The sequence below is a fragment of the Mobula birostris genome, chromosome 12 (assembly GCF_030028105.1).
Source record: "Mobula birostris isolate sMobBir1 chromosome 12, sMobBir1.hap1, whole genome shotgun sequence".
NCBI classification, from domain to species: Eukaryota; Metazoa; Chordata; class Chondrichthyes; order Myliobatiformes; family Myliobatidae; genus Mobula; species Mobula birostris.
Window position 1 is genome coordinate 59598401 of NC_092381.1, and position 21303 is coordinate 59619703.

Here is a 21303-nt window from a genome sequence, read left to right on the forward strand (position 1 = left end):
AGTTGTTGACAATCCTCTTGAAGGATACCTTTGGTCTCTACTGGACACTCAGCTCTCACCTGTGGCTCCAAATAGCTGTTTGCATCCACCAGCGGCCACAACCTGGTACACTGCTTCGACTGATGGACTAAACTAGGTGAGAGTTTCATACCCTGGTGAGATAGGGACATGCCTGTCCTACCATGCCAAGTCAGTTCCAGAGGACTGGGCAGATGAGATCTACAGTGAGACTCAACGGCCAGGAAGGCGGTTCTGCAACGTTCCACGAATGTGCGGCTTAGTGTTGATGTCAGAAGGTTTCACTTTACTCTCATCCAACCACAAGCCCTTCTTCATCTTTACAGTATCTTCTAAGTGACACTTTGCAAAGTGTTTACAGGCAAGGATATGCTTTTTTTTTAGTGGCATGTCTGGTGCAAATCTAATACGGTGCATCAGTCAGGTAACACTGTCCCTAGTGTAAAGTATGGTGGAGGTAGCATCATACTTTGGGGATACTTTTCAGCAGCAGGGTCCGGAAAGCTGGTCAGGATTGATGGGAAAATGAATGCTACTAAAGTTCCTGGATAAAAACCTGCTAGCCTCTGCCAGAAAGCTTAAACTAGGGAGGAAGTTTGTCTTTCACCTTGACAATGGCCCAAGGCACACTGCCAGAGCAACTATGGAGTGGCTTCAAATGAAGAAAATGGACGTCCTTTAGTGGCCCAGTCAGAGTCTGGATCTTAACCTGATTAAACATCTCTGGCAAGACCTTAAAGTTGCTGTCTGCCGTTGCTTCTCAACGAACCTGGCATAGCTTGAGCAATTTTGCAGGGAGGAATGGACAAATCTTGCTCCATCATGTTGTGCAGAGCTAATAGAAACTTATCCAAAAAGACTCCTGGATGTAATATCTGTGAGAGGGGTTCAACTAAGTACTGAGCAAAGGGGTATGAACACTTCTGAACTGTCGACATTTCAGCTTTTGAATTTTTAGTTTATCATGCTTTCCAATTTCCCCTGTTTTTTGGGCTCTACAGTGAAAATAAAGAAGCATGTGATTCACAAATAAAAATTTTCAGTTAAATTGATCAAAATCCCTGGTTGTAATATTTATTTTAGTAAACAAAGAATTGGGGCTGAATACTTTTTCAAAGCACTTTACATGTTTTTTAGACATTTTAATACATTGTTTTCAGCTCCCCCAAGCAACCCATCCTGATTCAAACTACTCTAAAAGCTGACCCACTCACCCTAACGAGCCTGTGCTGTGTAGTAAGATCATAGCTGATCTGATTACAACCTTTATCCCCCTACTTATCAACTATATGTCTATCTTCCATTGTCAAAATATTTGCAGAAACTCCTTTTGTGAGGGAATAGCAAAGGCATGAACCAATGAAAGAAAATATCACCTCAATCTCAAGTGGGCAACCCGTTACTTTTAAAAGGCAATGCCCAGTTCTATATTATTACATCCTCTCCACATCCACTCTGTCTTATTCCCTCTGGATCTTCTATGTTTCAATTAAATCTCTCTTCACCTTTCTAAACACAAGCAGATCCAAGTTTTATACAGAAGATAGCCTGCCAGCTTCAAGTATTAATATAACAAACCTTCTCTGAACAGCTTCAAAAGATTTATATCCTTTCTTAAATAAGGAAATCAATACTTAAGCAATACTCCAGATGTAGTCTTATCAATATGCTAGACAACCAAAGCATAACCTCCCTACTTTTGAATGTAATTCCTTTAGCAATAAATATTTTTTTTGTATTTCCTAGGACACACAAATCTCTTTGCATTTCCGAGCTCGTTAATCTCCCACCATTTTAATTTTTCCCACCTAATTGAACAAATTCATATATTCTACACATTATTCTCCATTTGTCACAGCTCTACCCCTTCACTTAACCATTTATATTCCTTCGTACCTTCCTCACTCTTATTTCTCTGCATATCTTTATGTTATTAGCAAATTTAGCAACCACTTCTTTGGTGTCTTTATTCAAGCCATGTATATAAATCGCAGTAGTTGAGGACTTTTTCTTGCTGGCCACTGTGGCACATTGCATTACATCTGGACTATTCCCTTTTCCCTATTAACCAGCCAGTTTTTTATCCATACCAAAACAACACCCCCTTGCACCATGAGCTTTGATTTTCCAAAATAACCTACATTCAGAACAAAAATGTAAAATACTGGAAAAGAAAAATAGTTTGCAGTCAAAACCATGGCCTGTTGAATGCTTTCAATAATTATGCGTTTGTGTCAGATTTCCAAAATATGGAGATTTAAAAAAATTTACAATCTTTGCTGTGACACCTTATCCAATACTTTCTAGAAATCTAAGCATGGTACATGTATCAGCTCCTCATCGTCCACAGGGCACATTACTTTATAAAGAAGTCATCTGTCCCAGTATTCTTTGACGTCCTTGGAGTCAATTTTTGCTTCAAGAAGGATCTGCTTACTGTTTTGACACATTTCACCACATTAATGGCATCATATGAACACAAGTGGTTGATGTTCTGTATCTCTGTTGATAAGTAGATTAAGACAGGTGTCTGAACTGTGCAGCTAGAACTATTAGCAGAAAAACAAAGGGGAGAAGGACATGTTGGAGTAGCAGCATAGTTAAGGATGAAAGGAGTAAGCTCTTTTAACAGAGAGAGTGTAGGTGCTTGGAAAGTGCTGCCGGGAGAGCTGGTAGAAGAAGATGCAACAGTAACTTTTTAGAGATACTTAGACAGGGGTATAAACAGACAGAGAATGGAAGGATTGGACCATGTGCATGTAGATGAGCAATATAAAATGGCATTGTAGTTAGCACAATCATAGTGGACTAAACAGCCCTTTCCTTGGCTGTACTGTTCTATATTCTACAAAACAAGGACAATAGTTAATAAACTTAGCCTTGAAGAATGGGAAGTAGGATGAGTAAAGGTGAAATGGACAGCAACAGTATAAAGATGTTAGTGTGTTAGGAGTCTGTGTTGTGATATATTGTCGATCAGTAGTAAGTAGTAAAGGATTTTTAGAGAAATGAGAGCACAATAATACAGAATATAATAGCAGGCTCTCAGTCGGAAACATTGGTTATACCTTTGCCTGACCCACGGAGCTCGTCCAACAGCTTGTTGTTCTGCTGATAGGTAATTACATTTAGTTGAGAAGAACATAGCTTACTCAAGAAAACTAAAGCCAATTACATAGCTGTGCAGTATAGTTATTAAGATAGTCTGGGGAAACTAGATTAAAAGATTTGCCAGGCCAAAAGGGTGACAACATTTTAAAGAAACACTTCACAACTGTATTCAACACTATGGTCTGTATTGACTTTATATTTGTCCTCCACCTAAAGCTTGCTCTTTCTAGATTATTTCTCTTGATGCTGAACGGTTGCTTTTTTTCACTGCTGCTCTGTCCTGTTTTCTTTCTCCCTACGATTCCCTTCCTCCAACATGAAGCATAGAGTCTGGTGCGAAAGGCAATATTGGTGCAACAAAAGCATGGTCCAGCAGAGTCAGGACAATTGACCACTGCAAGAGGCCAGCTGGTTGAAGAAAGTGACCATTCAAACCCTTATTCCAATCATCCTTACATACAAGGACACGGTCAGGAAGGTGACATGGTGGTAATTCGTAACTGACACTCTTTTCCAACTGTGGAACCATGCAAGCTCCATATTAACATTCCACATGGAGTGAAAACTGCCCTAATTTTCACAGCAGGTGATGATATATTCTCTCCTGCCTCAAAGCTGGAATTTACAATAATGCAGTGTGTGAAATGAGAGCTGCATAAGCACTTACATCTGATTAGATATCTTCCACTGCCCCAAAAGAAACACAACAACATTAGGAAAAATGATATAAAACACTCTTAAGGGTTGCTTTCTCTCCAGGTGCAATGTTGGAAACAGATGCCTGCAATGATCAGTGCTGATGGATCTTTACCGGTAGGAATCATAACACAGAGCCATAATGGAGAAGTGTAAAAGTCTGTCATGGAAGTGAGGGAAAACATAGGGTTCGGGGTTTAGAAAACCAGTGGGAGTGAGTGATACTCAGGATGGAGACTGGGGAAAGGCATTACTTCAGCGTTTCTTCAGCCTGGTGGTTGTCAGCATAGATTGAGCCCAGTGACGTGAATAGCACTAGATTCAAGACTCTGACTCTTTATTGCAATATGTACTGCAGGTGTGCATAGCTAAAAGTAGGCCCATCGACTGAGATTCAAGATTGTTTATTGTCATTCATGACAATGAGTATAAAGGAGAGTGAACTGATTGTTACTCCAGATCTGATGAACCATAAGTGTGAAAAACACAATAAATATAAATATAAAAGCAATCCTATATACTAAAAAGACAACATACAACTAACTGCTGAGGGTGGCCATATATAGGTAAAATCAGATTATCTACATAGACTGATTGTATGTACATAAAATAATACTAGGAGCAGGAGTATCTGTATCCTCAGTCAGGAAATAAGTGACAAAGTGACCCTTGGAAAGAGGAACTCTTCCAAGTAGCAGCAGGGCATATGAAAATACAGTAGGACAGTGATTGTGTCAATGAACACATTAGGTCGGTGACCCAATCATAGACGGCAGAGCATTACAGTATCAGGCACGCAGATGCGTACTTTTTTTTTGTGTGGAGACTCATTAATTTATGCCTCCTTGTCCATCAATGCATTTTGCACCATCAATGCAGATGGGGGAGGTTCATGAGGATTGGAGGGTTCCGGATGTTGTTCCCTTATTCAAGAAAGGGAGTAGAGATAGCCCAGGAAATTATAGACCAGTGAGTGGTTGGTAAGTTGATGGAAAAGATCATGAGAGGCAGGATTTGTGAATATTTGAAGCGAAATAATATAATTAGGAATAGTCAGCATGGCTTTGTGAAAGACAGTTTGTGCCTTACGAGCCTGATTAAATTTTTTGAGGATGTGTCTAAACCCATTGATGAAGGGAAAGCAGTGGATGTAGTGTATATGGGTTTCAACAAGGCATTTGATAAGGCACCCCATGCAAGGCTTATTGAGAAAGTAAGGAGGCATGGGATCCAAGGGGACATTGCTTTGTGGATCCAGAAATGGCTTGCCCACAGAAGGCAAAGAGTGGCTGTAGACAGGTCATATTCTGCATGGAGGTCGGTGACCAGTGGTGTGCCTCAGGGACCTGTCCTGGGACCCCTACTCTTTGTGATTTTTATAAATGACCTGGATGAGGAAGTGGAGGGATGGGTTAATAAATTTGCTGATGACACAGAGGTTGGAGGTGTGGATAGTGTGGAGGGCTGTCAGAGGTTACAGCGGGACATTGATAGGATGCAAAACTGGGCTGAGAAGTGGCAGATGGAGTTCAACCCAGATAAGTGTGAGGTGGTTCATTTTGGTAGGTCAAATATGATGGCAGAATATAGTATTAATTGTAAGACTCTTGGTAGTATGGAGGATCAGAGGGATCTTGGGGTCTGAGTTCATAGGACACTCAAAGCTGCTACGCAGGTTGACTCTGTGGTTAAGAATGCGTACGGTGCATTGGCCTTCATCAACTGTGGGATTGAGTTTAAGAGCCAAGAGGTAATGTTACAGCTATATAGGACCCTGGTAAGACCCCACTTGGAGTACTGTGCTCAATTCTGGTCACCTCACTACAGGAAGGACGTGGAAACCATAGAAAGGGTGCAGAGGAGATTTACAAGGATGTTGCCTGGATTGAGGAGCATGCCTTATGAAAATAGGTTGAGTGAACTTGGCCTTTTCTCATTGGAGCGATGGAGGATGAGAGGTGACCTGATAGAGGTGTACAAGATAATGAGAGGCATTGATCGTGTGGATAGTCAGAGGCTTTTTCCCAGGGCTGAAATGGTTAGCATGAGACAGCATAGCTTTAAGGTGCTTGGAAGCAGGTACAGAGGAGATATCAGGGGTAAGATTTTATGCAGAGAGTGGTGAGTGTATGGAATGGGCTGCCGGCGGCAGTGGTGGAGGCATATACGATAGGGTCTTTTAAGAGACTCCTGGATAGGTAAATGGAGCTTAGAGGTCTGGAGTGGGATGAGGACCATCACTGGGTCTGGCAAACTAGCAACAGAGGAGCTGAAGGCAGTGTGGACAGGGCCAACGAACTTAACCTGTTCTTTAACAGATTTGACATTGTGGTCCCTGCCCATCCCCCACATGATTCATCTGTTGTTGGCCCCCAACCAACACATATTCCACTCTCCCCTCCTACCCCTCCTCACAGTCCCCCACCCTGCTCTCATGACTATACCCCTTCCCCACATGAAACCACCACGGTGGGCTTCACAGCTGAACAGGTGAGAAGACAGCTAAAACGTCTCAACCCAAGCAAGGCTGCAGGACCGGATGGTGTCAGTACCAGGGTGCTCAAAGCCTGTGCCCCTCAGCTATGTGGAGTACTTCGCCATGTCTTCAACCTGAGCCTGAGGCTCCGGAGGGTTCCTGTGCCGCGGAAGATGTCCTGCCTCGTCCCTGTGCCGAAGACATCGCGCCCCAGTGGCCTCAATGACTACAGACCGGTGGCATTGACCTCCCACATCATGAAGACCCTGGAGAGACTTCTTCTGGAGCTGCTCCGGCCTATGGTCAGGCCACAATTAGATCCCCTCCAGTTTGCCTACCAGCCCCGACTAGGAGTTGAGGATGCCATTGTCTACCTGCTGAACAGTGTCTACGCCCACCTGGACAAGCCAGCGAGCACAGTGAGGGTCATGTTTTTTGACTTCTCCAGTGTGTTCAACAAGCTGACAGCGATGCAGGTGGATGTTTTCCTGGTGTCATGGATTGTTGATTACCTGACTGGCAGACCACACTACTTGTGCTTGCAACACTGTGTGTCCAACAGAGTGATCAGCAGCACCGGGGCTCCACAGGGGACTGTCTTGTCTCCCTTTCTCTTCACCATTTACACCTCGGACTTCAATTACTGCACAGAGTCTTGTCATCTTCAGAAGTTTTCTGATGACCCTGCCATAGTTGGATGCATCAGCAAGGGAGATGAGGCTGACTACAGGTCTACGGTAGGAAACTTTGTCACATGGTATAAGCAGAATTATCTGCAGCTTAATGTGAAAAAGACTGAGGAGCTGGTGGTAGACCTGAGGAGAGCTAAGGTACCGGTGACCCCTGTTTCCATCCAGGGGGTCAGTGTGGACATGGTGGAGGATTACAAATACCTGGGGATACGAATTGACAATAAACTGGACTGGTCAAAGTACACTGAGGCTGTCTACAAGAAGGGTCAGAGCCGTTTCTATTTCCTGAGGAGACTGAGGTCCTTTAACATCTGCCGGACGATGCTGAGGATGTGTGTGCTGGGGCAGCAGGCTGAGGGTAGCAGACACCAACAGAATCAACAAACTCATTTGTAAGGTCAATGATGTTGTGGGGATGGAACTGGACTCTCTCACGGTGGTGTCTGAAAAGAGGATGCTGTCCAAGTTGCATGCCGTCTTGGACAACGTCTCCCATCCACTGCATAATGTACTGGGTGGGCACAGGAGTACATTCAGCCAGAGACTCATTCCACCGAGATGCAACACCGAGCGTCATAGGAAGTCATTCCTGCCTGTGGCCATCAAACTTTACAACACCTCCCTTGGAGGATCAGACACCCTGAGCCAATAGGCTGGTCCTGGACTTATTTCCTGGCATAATTTACATATTACTATTTAACTATTTATGGTTTTATTACTATTTAATTATTTATGGTGCAACTGTAACGAAAACCAATTTCCCCCGGGATCAATAAAGTATGACTATGACTATGACTACTACTATGAAAAATAGAGAGTTATGGGTAAGCCTAGGTAGTTCTAAGGTAGGGACATGTTCGGCACAGCGTTGTGGGCCAAAGGGCCTGTATTGTACTGTAGGTTTTCTATGTTTTTGTGTTTCTATGCCCACTTGTTTTATTGGCTGTTAAAAATGAAGGCACATTGTTACTTCATTCTCTGCTTGTATGGGCAAAATGAGCATCAACCATGTTGATCATGTGGCAAAGATGGCAACTGTGAATCATGCCTGTAAGTGCCCATATGAAGATCTGCAGTGGGCTGGATTAAGATGCTTCTCAAAGTGGATTTTGAAATTGGCAATGAACTATATCATTTCAGATATACCCACATCTGAGGCACAGCCCAGGCAGGAAGATAGATAATACATTCCAGCACCTTTGAAGCACAACTTATTTGTTCCTTTGACATCTGCCTAATTACCCAAGGTAAAGGAATTTCTCTTGATATTAATTGAATTGAAAGCTGGAGAATTCTCAGTTCTTCCTCTGCTTTTCCACATAATTCCACTGGAAGTATATGATCAAAGTTGGAATCTGCTTATTCTGGTAATTTTCCTGGAATCTCCAACCCTAACCAGGCCATTGATAAGGAAGGGGCAGAGATGCCCAAGCTCAGAAGTTTCCTTTGAGCCAAGTTGGTAAAAACACCTCAAGCAACTTGCAACTGCCATTCCTTGTTTGTGTCCCTGATTCTTAAAAGAGAGATTTATGAAAAATTGTTAGATCAATCACCTTTTCAAATACCTTCTTAAGATACCATGAGGAAGCAGCCAAACCACCAAGATGACATTTGGTATTCTCGCGAACAGCATTGTTATTTTCAGATACCAGTATGTAAAAGTGTTCACTCACCTTTGGACATGGAGAGTATATCGTGTTGCTAGAAATGTCTTTTTCCCTGCTTTCCATATACATTGCATGTAGTTTTTTCTCCAAACACACTTCAGATCTCTTGGCTGGCCTGGTGGGTCTAACAACGTAAATCACAGCATTGATAAAGTCTTTATATAATTTGAGATCTACCATCATGCTTCAAGGTGTACTTTCAACAGTCTGTCTGTAAATATAATGATTTCCTAAATCCTTTAGAAGCAACATAGTTTGATACTGATATTTGAGGTTTTTTTTTAAGTGCGTTGTACCAGACATTCAGCCATTCTTGTCTGGCATGTGGTGTCAGGATTAACTGGGTCACGTTATGAATGTTCCTGACTCGACCCTTGTATTTTTTACGAGGCCGAGTGGCTAGCTCAACACTCAACCCGGGACGGATGGAAAGCATGCTCAGTGGTGGCCTGACCTGGATTCGAACTCGGGAACCTTCGCTCCGGAGTCCGGCACTGATCTCGCTGTGTCACCAGCCAGCCTATTTGAGTAATATTGCAAATATATTGTTCGATTCAGCTTTCTTTGTTGTTTACATTTTTCATTTTGGGTTATACGTAAGTAGTACATGAATGGCATACGCCATTACACTACCACATCACAAGTGCTTGCCGTACTAAAAGAAAAACTAAGCAGACAAAACATTTCCCAGTTCCTGTATTTTTCTTTTGATTAGTTTCTGAAGTTACAAAACACAACAGTAGCAACAAGGAAGTTTTAAAATGAATCCAAGATGACTACCTATTGTACCTGTTGAAGAGCTGCATGTTTTTTTACTTTGGAAGGGGAAGAAAGATGCTTGAATTAGAAGAAAAAGCAGAGCACGGGCTTTATCAGAAAGGGAGAGGTGCCATGCTCTTTGGTCCTTCTTAAGCTCTCTGTCACCAATTCTGCAGCAGACGAAAGCTGCATGAAATACCCATCCAAAGTGTGCAGCGTTCCAGCAGTATGGAAACGTGTCCATCACTCATGTCAGCCTTCCCGCTAACACGGACGTTCTACCTGCCGCCTACCAACAGCATTCCTGGAGCTATAATCTACCATTTGTAATGCATGCCTTTCCAGTGCTTCTTCAGCATTGACATAACTCAAGGACGGACAGCCATCATTATTACATCACTTCAGGTACTTATGACTTAGAACAACCAACCCTGTTGTGTGAATGCATACATTTTGCCACGGAGGAAGGATATTTTAATGGGAAGAAAATCTTTTGCATCTTTATGAAGCTACAATAAGGGATAGTAATTTAGAAATAACATACTTACAACCAGATTGAAGGTCTGCTCTACAAACCAACATGTCGGTCCCATCAATGCACTGAACGTAGCAGGTTATTACGGAGTTATGGGTCGTAACATTGGTTATCCGGTGATGAGCTGCAGTATTATTAAAGCGCTTCATTTGTACTGTTTTTCTATTAATATCAAGTTTAAATTCATTGATATTACACTGCTGGTTCCCAGTCACACAGGTGATTGAAATGTTTGAACCCACCAAGAAGACAGGAGCCGGCTTTACCACGACTCTACCAGGAAATTCAACAAGGGAAATAGCTGCCACTGAAAGAGAAAACAGAGTTGAAAAGGCCATCCAACAAACATAACAACTGCTGCTCACATTGTGCACTAGCTTTAGAGCTGAGAAGAATGATCTGTGATCTGACTGAAATGTACACAACTCTAAAGGGTGTTGACAGAGTAGCAAGCACCATGCTTCCCCTGGCAAGAGAGTCTGGAACCAGATGACGACATCTCTACACAAAAAGCTGACCATTTTAGACTAAGGTGAGGAGAAATTTCTTCACCCGAGTGTTTGTGAATCTTTGGAATTCTTTACCCAAAAAGATTGTAGACCTTCAAGATAAAGATTGATAATGTTTTAGATCTTATGGGAATTGAGGGATATGGGATTAGATCAGGAAGGTGGTGCTGTGGTAAAAGATCCACCATTGTCATGGACAGTCATAGAGTTTTTGAAATCAGAAATTGGCCCTTTGGCCTAACTCGCCTACACCCACACAGGTGCTTTTGATTGGAAACAAGGCTTAGCATCCCATCTCACAGGGTGTGTCAAAAGAATCGAATCTTTGAGTCTCATAGAGAAATTGAGCACAGGAACAAGCCCTTCAGTCTACCATGCATATGACAAACATTAAGAACATAATTTTATATTAATCTATGCTAATTAATTTTATTTTCTCCACTCTTCCACCAACTAAAGTTGAACGAGCATGAGGAGCCAAATGTTTGACTGCGTTTGGTTCTTTTCTTTTATGCTCTATTTTCTTTGCCCTTTTGTTTACCTGAAGGTTGACTCGACGGGCTGAGAGTGTCCCAGATTTGACTGGCTAACCCTTGTGCTGCACTCAATGAAATCAGGTCACATGGGTAGGCCTGAACAAGCCTAGGCCAGGAAACTGTTGATTAAATCTTTGTCAGACAGCAATGCTACATCCCACATTTTGCAATCTGTCAAGACTATCAAGATTTAGATTGCATATATATAGAATATATTTAGTTCATATTAATTCAAAGACTATTAAAAATTGAAATAAATAATCAAATAAATGTAATCTACTTAATTCCTATCTTTCTTCTTGAAATCTGTAAAACATCTCTTTAAATGAATGAACTGCCAGATCTTGTACCATTTCAGAAGAGGTGTAGGGTCCACAAGCAGGGCCTACAGGGCAAGCTTAGCAAGTCTGAGCTCCATCACTTGCTTTCATGTGGAGAATACTGACAGTTTCACTGGCTATAGTCTATTGGCAAATTTAGGATTTCTGTGTTTAGATGTACATTTATGAAGAGACATCCTGGCAGGCTACATTTACTTGCAAGTTTCAGCCCATTATCTCCTTCTTCCCATAGATACTGCTGGGTAATTTCAGCATTTTCTCTTTTTATTTATTATTTCAATTGAGAAGTAGTGTTTTTTTCTGAATGGATGTGTTGAGATCACTGCAGTTTTTTTTCTTTTTTGCTTAATTTTATTAAAGCATTATGTATGGGAAGATTTTTCAACTCTACAATTAGACAATGGTATACACAGCTTAAGATGTATGCAAAACAGAGTTCTATTTGCTTTTCCCAATAAATACTAAATTGCCATTTTAGAACACATGCCCTTTACAATGTTGCATGTTTTCTATTTCTTATCTTAAAGAACAAGTGGTTGCTGATGCTTATCTCCCTATACTTGCTGCTTGATCTTCCACATTTTGTTTTTATTGGTGTTTGCTAAATCAGCTGGTTCAAAAGCAGTTCCAACACAATTCTTATCACTTGACAGGTTAGCTCCACTTGTGGAAGTGTTCAACATTACAGCATGCATTAATCTTACTTGCTCACGTAGCATCAATTAAATAAAGAATTCTGTCAGTAGACTCATTAACAGTTTCATTAACCCAATTCAACATAAATGTTATAACTAAACAAATTTATTGAAGCACAAATCTAAAATGCATGGTGCTATCTCAGTATCCGTAATCATTGCAGAGGTGATCAATCTTCTTCTTATCAATGTAGAATCATGAGGTGTGCTCAGGGCACCTCAGCTTTCCTTATTCAAGATTTACATCTACCGCCCTCAGAATTCCTCAGCTGTCTCACAGCTTTTTGCAGTGTCGCTCACTGCTAGAGACACATCTGCCTTAATTCTCATAGTACTTTAGGTGTTAGATGTACTGAGTGTTGGGGTATGCAAAGTGTGGAACAGAGCTCACGCACCAAAATAAGGATAGCCTGCAATGATTTAACAAAATTTTTGATGTACTGAGCAGACCTTGAAGAAGATAACATACTGATTCTTTCTGCTTGCTTTAGCGTTGCCCTGACTGCAGCTTTCTGGTACCTTGCTGGAACTTCTTAATCATCAATACGCCCACCAGCCTTTTCTCACGTTGTTTGGGTGGTGACACAGATATCCCAGCAGTGTCAAACCTTGTCCTCAAATCTGAAGCTTCCTTCTGGCTATTTCTCTCATTGCACATAAAAGCTGTTTCTGCAAAAATGTATTTTCTTGTAATATATATTGACTGCAATTTAAAAGTATTATTTTCCGTGAATTGTTTTGGGGGTATCTGACGTCATTAACACTTAAATGAGCAGTGCAAAATAGAAACAAAAGACTCACCAAAAGATTTGATGTAAAATATTATTGCCATTAATGTCTTTATTACACTAGCTAGACCCATGGTGAAGTCATTAACATTCCTGTAAAAGAGTATTTTGTACACAGCCTTAGTAACAACAGAAATAACGTTTCCACATTAGTACAAACTGTGAAGTTTCTGCTTTTTAATACTTGTAGCAGCTATATAAATAAGAAAGATTCATTGGTTTGGTTTTTCAAACTTATGATATTAAACACATGTAATGATTTTAAACAAGTTTCAAAAGTTCCCATTTTTCCTCTGTCCAATTATTATAATTAATTAATCTTTTTCAAAGTACATATTATGTTGATTTGTGTCAAACTGTGTACCCGGGATTGTGATTGAATAGGCAGATTGGAACATCTGACTGTTACAATTTGGAATTAGATAGGAAAATGAAAAATACAAAATTGTTTTATTGATACACTGGAATATGTTACAAAATTTAAAGAAAAAGAATTAGAGTAGATGCCATAAATCTGAAATTAAACAGAGCATACTGGAAGCATACTGCTGGTAACTAACATGCATTTAGGAAAACACATGAAGGAATATAAACATACATTCTACTAAGATTAGAAAAATATAACATTGAAATGTGGATAGAGCCAACTGACACTACAGTCTCAGACAGGGAGTCAATTAAGTCTGCTACAAACTGCTTCATAGATGACAGTCAAATGAACTACAGGCCATTAATGATTTGTGTGCTAACATAAAAATGGTTAACAATGTTTAAACTGTAGTAGTGGTCATGCTTTGAGACAAGAGAGGAACAATGGAGGAAAATACATGTATGCAAATCTTGATTTGTGCAATCCAAGTGGGACCTGGACTGTAAGAATCACTTCACCTCTTTTACTTGAGTCTGAATTATAATAATGTTGGCTGGTAAATGTGGATATTGTGAAATTAAAACAAGTAGACTGCAGTTCTAGGCAATTATGTGAGAGGAGACAAAGGGAACTACCAGGAAAAATCAGAAAGTGGGGCATGGAGTGGGTAATGAGGCAGAAAAAAGTATTATAGAGAGACTCGTTTCCCCCCGCCCCCCAGATAGGGGAGGGAAAATGTGTTCCATGGGGAAATCATATTGTAAGTAATAGATATAGTTGGGCAGAGGGACAAAACAATTCTGCTACCTGAAAGATAATTTGACAAGACATATTTAAGAAGTGAGACAAATGTATTCAGGTGCTATTGGTGAAGATAAGTGAAGACAAAGGAGACTTCTTCTGAAAGTGGAGTCACCAAAGAAACTGTGGTACAGCTAGAGCAATGGAGAATTTGACTGAGACCTAGTGAAAGGAAAGATGGAAGATGCATTTTGTTGTGGGAGTGTTTGTGGTATATATCTATTACTAGTGTTATTACATGGGGAGTAAGTAATCTTCCTTGTCACCAGATCAGGCAAACAGATAGTACAAGCAAGTAGCCAGAATGGACATCTACCTCCTAAAATCTAAAAAACGCATTTCCCATCAATTTACAAATTATATGGATTTATGCGCTGTTACGCAATGCTACTTTACAATAGTTACAAAGACATTTATACTATTGTCAAGCATTGAAATATTTGCTACAATCTGTTAAGGAGACAAGGGTACGTGTATTTTGTCCTTCACTAAAACAGAGAATGCGCAGAGCTTTGGGCCAGTTAAAGTTTGTACAAAAAGACAAGAAAGGAAATCAAGAAGTTACAGGATGTTGCAAACATGGTTGCAGCTCAGCACCAGAGGGGGCTGTTCAAAAGAGGTGGTGGACAATGTTACAGAGATGGACAAATTGCATATTCGTGTTGGATGGCATACCAGATAGCTGTATTTATAACATCTTTTGGAATAAATTGTTTAGTAACAAGTAGATCACAACACACCTATTCAAAATTTAAAAAAAACTATTACTCTACTCATTACATTAAGTTGTTCTAAAGCAAATGTCTTTCACTACTTTCACATCTCAATCAGACTCTGCGAGCAATATTTTCCCCTGTATTTTTCTTAGAATGTCATAAAGCTATTTAGGTCATCAGATCTGTTCCTGTAAGTTATGATTTTGCCTAGCAAGGTAGAACATTCTGTTTTTCATTGTAATTCATAATTAGCTAAAAAAATCATTGGAATAGCTTACTATGAAAGATATATTGTTGTTTGTGGTATAATTATAGTAATAAACTTTTCAAGTTTCTCAAGTAGCTGAAATCACTTATCACACATGTGGAAAAGTCCATTAATCTAGCCGTTCAGTTCACCATTATAAAGAAAACTTACATTATAACACACAATCTGACACCCACTTTACTGACCAGAACATTATTATTACTGATCAGTTCAAGAGTAGAAAAAATAAGAATACGTGAAAGAAGTTCCAAAATGTTATGTTAGCAATAGAGGCAAAGTAGCTGCTTAAAAGATTTTGACTGAGTGTTGGATCAAACAGCACAATTTAAAGAAAATGCTGGAGCAGGGCAAGATAAGTATGAAGATGAAAGAACAATTTTTGTAGACAAAAATACTGATTAAATTAAAGAAATATTCACAAAGTATGTTCATGAATATAAGATATCAGGAATATTCAAGTTACATTATCTGTACCACAATGAATACAAGATAATGACCAATGAATAATTTCTAATTGCTAACCCATATTTCAACCCAGTTTACTTTATAAAAAGGCCAATGCTGGAACACAGATGCAAGATAAAATGTTTATGAAATACACAATGTTATTTTTATTATCATGTAAAGAAAGAGCAAACTAACAAGATTGACCACAATTTAATAACATCATCAGCAGCTTGCAAAGTGCTTTCTTACTCAATGTTCCTGGGTAATAAAGCCTTTCACAGAACTTAATATCTCTCCCACTATAACTGAAAAGATTAGTACAAATAGGAAACAACATTGCCTTAGTGACACAGTTGATGAGACAGAAAAGAAAAGTCTATGTGGGGCACACTGTACAGAGGGCAGGGGCCACGTGATAGGTTAGGCAGCGCAGTAGTGGAAAGCTTAGTGTAACACTGTGACAGCACTGGCAGTGAGATCAGGATTTGATTCCCACCACTGTCTGTAAGGAGTTTGTACGTTCTCCCCATGACTGCATGGGTTTCTTTCGGGTACTCTAGTTTCCTCCCACATTCCGAAGGCATGCGGTTGGAGTTAGTGAGATGTGGCCATGCTTTGTTGGGGCCAGAAGCATAGAGACAATTGTGGGGTTCCCAGAACAATCCTCAGACTGCGTGGTTGTTGACGCAAAATGATGCATTTTGATGTACATGTGAGAAATAAAGCTAACCTTAACAAGAGAGAAGCTGGAATGTGTCGTCTGGAAAGCCAAATGGATGCTAGCAATCATCCCATCAGTATGGAAAAGGAACATTCTAGTGACAATGAGCTGCTCAGTAATGTTTACATTCTAATTCAGTAAAATGGTTGGTTAAGCTGTCGACCATGCTGTCTGATGAAACTCTCATTTGTTATTACAATTAGAGAATATCGGCTAAAAATGGAGATGATATTCATGAAGACTGCAAACATCTCTCATCCAATAAACCTTGCTGGAAATTAAATCTGCATTACTATTATGCTCCAGTGTGCTACATGACCCGATCCTTTGTAAAAAGGGCTTTCTGGGAAAAAAAATCCTAACTCACTTCCAAAATTTCATTTTGTATTGTTCTAATGGTGGTCCCTATACAACATTGCATTTTGTTGTTGACAGTGAGTTAACATATTATCTTGCAAGACACAGGATTCCTCTGCTGCCGAACTCAAATGTTCTGTACAAGATGAATTTCGGGGTAAGTTTACTGGTCAACTGCCTGGTAGTGAGCTGCATTTGAGCTACATTTTCAATCTAACTCAGATTCTAAGCCATATGAATGTTGTTCTGAGGCTGAGACTCATAAATAGCTGGAATAAATAGTATAACACATACCATTTAGCTGTGTTACACTGGGCAATGGCTGGCAAAAAGGACAAAAGTAATTGATCCATCTACATTTTACTCTGGATCAAATTTAGAAAATGACTAGAAATGAATACCATTTACTGATGTTATAGAATTTGGACCATTACTTCTTCCCCAGTTAACAGAGAAAACTATCCAGTAGATCTCCTTCTGTGAGCCCTTTCAAATAAAGGGTCTGCAGCCTGAAATGTTGTCTCTGATTACTCTTCTCACAAATGTCGATTGATCTGCTGGGCACTTCCAGCATTTTCTATTTTTACGTTTGACTGTTTCAGCTGTTCACCTTTTCTGAAAGGTGTATTCAAATTTGTGAGTATTGCAGTGCAAGCTGTTCACAACTAAATGCTACAGATTGACATGTTCCAAGGTGCCTTACTAAATGCTGAAAGATATATTGATACATTAAGTGGTACAGCCACCACTTACGATCAATAGGAAAATACTGCAATATAATGCCGTTCCACCATAGGGGCTAGAGTTGATGTAAACATTCTTTGGACTTAACACTAACAGAAACTTCTTTCAAAAGCTTGATGTTATCCTTACACAATGTAAATGTCTTTTTTAGCAAATGGAATGGTATGTCTTGTGCAGTGAATAGCAGCATATGAATGTCCAGAATTATACATTTACAAATGTATATGTATATTTTTGATCTAGGCTTCCAAACGATTTCTAGAATCCAAAAATAAACATATCAAAAATATGCTCTAACAATCTTAGTAAGAAGAAAAAAATCTATACTTACCCTTTCTCTTTGCTGATGTTCTTAAAGTTAAGCCATAAAGTTATACTCTGCCATTGGAAATAGTTTGTCCTGAATTTATACCAAGTGGTAGACTTACAGAATGTATTTTCTTGTATGCCAGGTAGCTTTTTCTCAAGAACAAAGCCCTTTAACAGTGACATATTCTTTTCATTAACAAAAATATTAATTCTGAATCTGTCACTTAATTGTTCTCAGGGTTAAAATAAACAGAAATCAATTTGCCTTACTTTATTTCCAATGAAGGTGCGTTTCTTTCCACCGATTGCCGTGTAGAACTTCCTGATCTTTTTTTTGCTGCAGTCTTTGGACCTGCATGCCTTCTTAACAACGAACTCTTATTTTCACACAGATTATAGTAAAACCACTGAGTCTAGGCTGACACTAATTTCAGTTCAGTAGTATACTTTCCATCTGAGTACTGACTGGATCACATGACTCATTGGGAAAACCCCTTTCGTTTGCTGACTTATGTCTTGCTCTTGCTGAGACTTGGTAACATATTTCCAACACGTGCAGAAGTTCTATCCTCAAGCTTATTTTTAAGAAGCACACATGCAATGACTGAAACTTTGATTTATGTATATAACCCTTAGACTTCTGTAAGATTTTGTTTTGCTGTTTAAAGAAACATGAATGATATCTCACATATAATTTTAAATAATGCAAGGATCCATTACAATTTTTCATACTTTACAAAAAGCCAGTTGCTTTGAACATTAAATTTGAATAATTTTAAAAAAAACACATGGTGTTACAAAGGGCATGGAATCTCTCAACTTTTAAAAAATCTATTTCTTGTTTAAATAGATTATAAACTTAATATAATTCTGTACATTTTATGCCAGTAAAATTAATATATTTAAAAAAGATATAAGCACGTAATAGATTTTCCTACTTTAAAGAACATATTTCAAACCCAGCATACATTTCACTTTTGAATTATTTTCAATTATTGATGATATCTTTTATGTCATGAGATCCTGACCCACTTTGTTCACCCATGGCTCAATTTTGCAAAATGCTTATGTCAAAAAAAAACTTTGCTTTAATTTTAGTAGAGATCAAGTTCACAAAAATATGTAAAGGTTGTGAACTTTTCAATTATGTGGTTATTAATTTCAAATTATTAGAAAATTCCATTCTGCTATTAGTAATCAAATATAGATGTACATTTAATCCTTAAAATGTAGCAGAATACAATTTTTTTCATAAGTTCAGCTAAAAATGCTGGCCAAACAGAAAAGGTCCCATATTGAATGTTTGATCTCCACTGAGCTACCTAATATTAATTAGGTTGCTTGAATAATCTTACCTCTGTAGACAAGGGGGAATGAAATTTCAGCTGAAGCTTATTCAACTAATGATTATTTAATGATGAAGCTTATCTGAAATGATTGATTGATGGCATCCGTCTGTCTCAAAGAACAACGGAGTGACTGACATCACGGGGCACAAGACTGGGTGGAAGGTATGGAGACTGTGAGATGACCAGTTGTCAAGACTCCTTTCTTGACCTCACCAGTGTAGTCCAAAGGAAAGCTTATGAAGCAATACATTTGGCACCAGCTTGTTTTCAGGAGCTCCTGGAGAATGTTCAGTGACGTCCAACTGCCTTAAGGCCTCCACTCTGGATTTTCTGTCTGTGTTTACTCCCGTAGCCTTTGTCTCTCCTGAGGCTGCCCACAAGGCAGGGGGGCTATTTACCCATTGCTGGAATATTTGGGTTTTGCTGCTGCTCATCAACAAATATGCTGCCTTTTATTTGCCAGCGTCACAGGCGATTGAAGAGGCACTTGTATGCAACAAAGGGCTTTGATCACAAATGCTTTAGAGCCAAATAAATACTCTTGGTGTGTAGTTGAGCACTGTAAAGTAGAGAAGTAACTGAACAGATTGAAGCTCTATTGTCCAAGCATATCTTGATAAGAATGGTGATGGGCAAGTGAGTAGTTAAAAGGAAGAGAAGTCTGCAAAAATATCCCCATTCACAATGATGACAGAGCTCAGCAATGTGCATGCTAAAGGCAAGACAGCAGCATTCAGAACATGTTGACCCAGGATTGCAAAAGCAATTATTCATTTTGGCTTCCCCCAGAGATCCCCGATGATACAGAAGCCAAATCGATTCACTCCACGTGATATCAACAAGTGGCCAAAAGCACTAGATGCAGCAAAGGCTATAGAGCAAGACAACATCCCAGCTGTAGTACTAAAGACCCGTGCTCCAGAACTCACTGCACCTCAAGCCAAGGTCTTCCAATGCAGTTGCAATACAGGACTCTGCCCAACAACTTGGGAATTTGCCAAGATATATCTTGCTCACAGAAAACACAACAAACGCAATTCGACTAATTACCGCCCAGTCAGTTTACTCTAAATCATGAGTAAAGTTCAAGTTCATTGTCATAGGCAGACATACCAAGAAAATCAGCCTGTTTCTTTGCAGCAGAAGCACTGTACAAGTATACAAACACACATTGACATAAACTTGCACAGCAAAATAAACAATGACATTGGTGCAGCCTGAGAGAGAGAAAAAGAAAAAGAAACATGCTGGTTGGTGTTACTTTCGAGTAGCGTTTACTCACCAAAAGCCAGCTTATCAATGCCCAGCTTGGGTTTTGTCAGAACCATTCGACTCCTGACTTAATCATGACCAGAGTCCAAAACATGGACCAAACAATTGAATTCCACAGATGAGATGTGAGTGACTTTTTATGACATCAAGGGACCAAAAGTATTGTAGAGCTCTGGCCAAACTGAAGTCAGTGGGAGCAATGGGGAAGCACTGCATAGGAGTATAGTTACTGTTGCTGGAATTTAATCATCCCAGATGCAGAATGTCACTGTAGGGATTCCTCACTGCCATCAGCGAAGGTCAGAAGCTGACACATTAGTTCATGACTGCGTAATGTTCACCACTCCTCAGCAAATAAAGTAACCCATCTCAACATCCAGAAATCCTGAAGCACTTAGATCTGGGCCACTAAGCAGCTAGCAACATTCATAGCACAGAAGGTGCCATGCAACAAATGTTTCCAAAATAAGAGAGTCCAACCAGTCAATTGTACATTCAGTGGCATTAGCATCCAGTAATCAAACCAAATGAGTAAGGAAACATCGAGGTGCAGTGTTTAACAGCCACACAAGTGCACACTAGTTAGAAACTTCAGCAACAGACCCTGTCCCAATTAAGCAGCACAGTGTCCCAAACAAATGAAGGGAATCCTGGGTATTTTCTTCATTCATTTTTCTTCTTTAAGAGTTGTCCCAAATAAGCAGCTGCCCCAATGAACTGGAATCCACTATCTTTTAAATTGATTATAGAGGTGGCTATGGATGAACCAATATTTATTCTGATCACTTGTTCTGGGCACAAGTGAAGTACTAGATGACTGGAGGACAGCAAATGTGGTTCCCCCTCTCAAGAAAAGCATCAGGGAAAAGCCGGGTAACAACAGATTTGTAAACCTGACATCAATTGTAGGGATGGTACCAAAACAAAATTCAGAGGTGGAGGATTAATAATCACTTGGAAAGGCAGCAGCAGTGGCAGCCAATGTGGCTTTGCCAGGGGCAGATCGGTCTGACCAATTTGTTTGAATTACTTGAAGAGGTAATGAAGTGTATCAATCAGGGCAAGGTTGTAGATGTGATTTACACACACGTCAGTAAAGTACCACATGGGAGGCTGGTTTGAAAGG

General features: G+C 39.7%; 1 protein-coding gene across 1 annotated transcript in view; it reads right to left on the reverse strand.

Moving 5' to 3' along the window:
- The window catches only part of LOC140206343 (interleukin-12 receptor subunit beta-2-like), an 85229-nt gene extending 67570 nt beyond the window's left edge, over nt 1-17659 (reverse strand). The window contains exons 1-4 of the mRNA XM_072274692.1: nt 17579-17659; nt 12837-12916; nt 9968-10261; nt 8667-8784 (exon numbers count right to left, since the gene is read on the reverse strand). Coding sequence (XP_072130793.1) covers nt 8667-8784; nt 9968-10261; nt 12837-12897 — 473 coding nt within the window. The 5' untranslated portion in view covers nt 12898-12916; nt 17579-17659. The remainder of the gene's footprint in view (nt 1-8666; nt 8785-9967; nt 10262-12836; nt 12917-17578) is intronic.
- Between the last annotated feature and the right edge of the window lie 3644 nt (nt 17660-21303).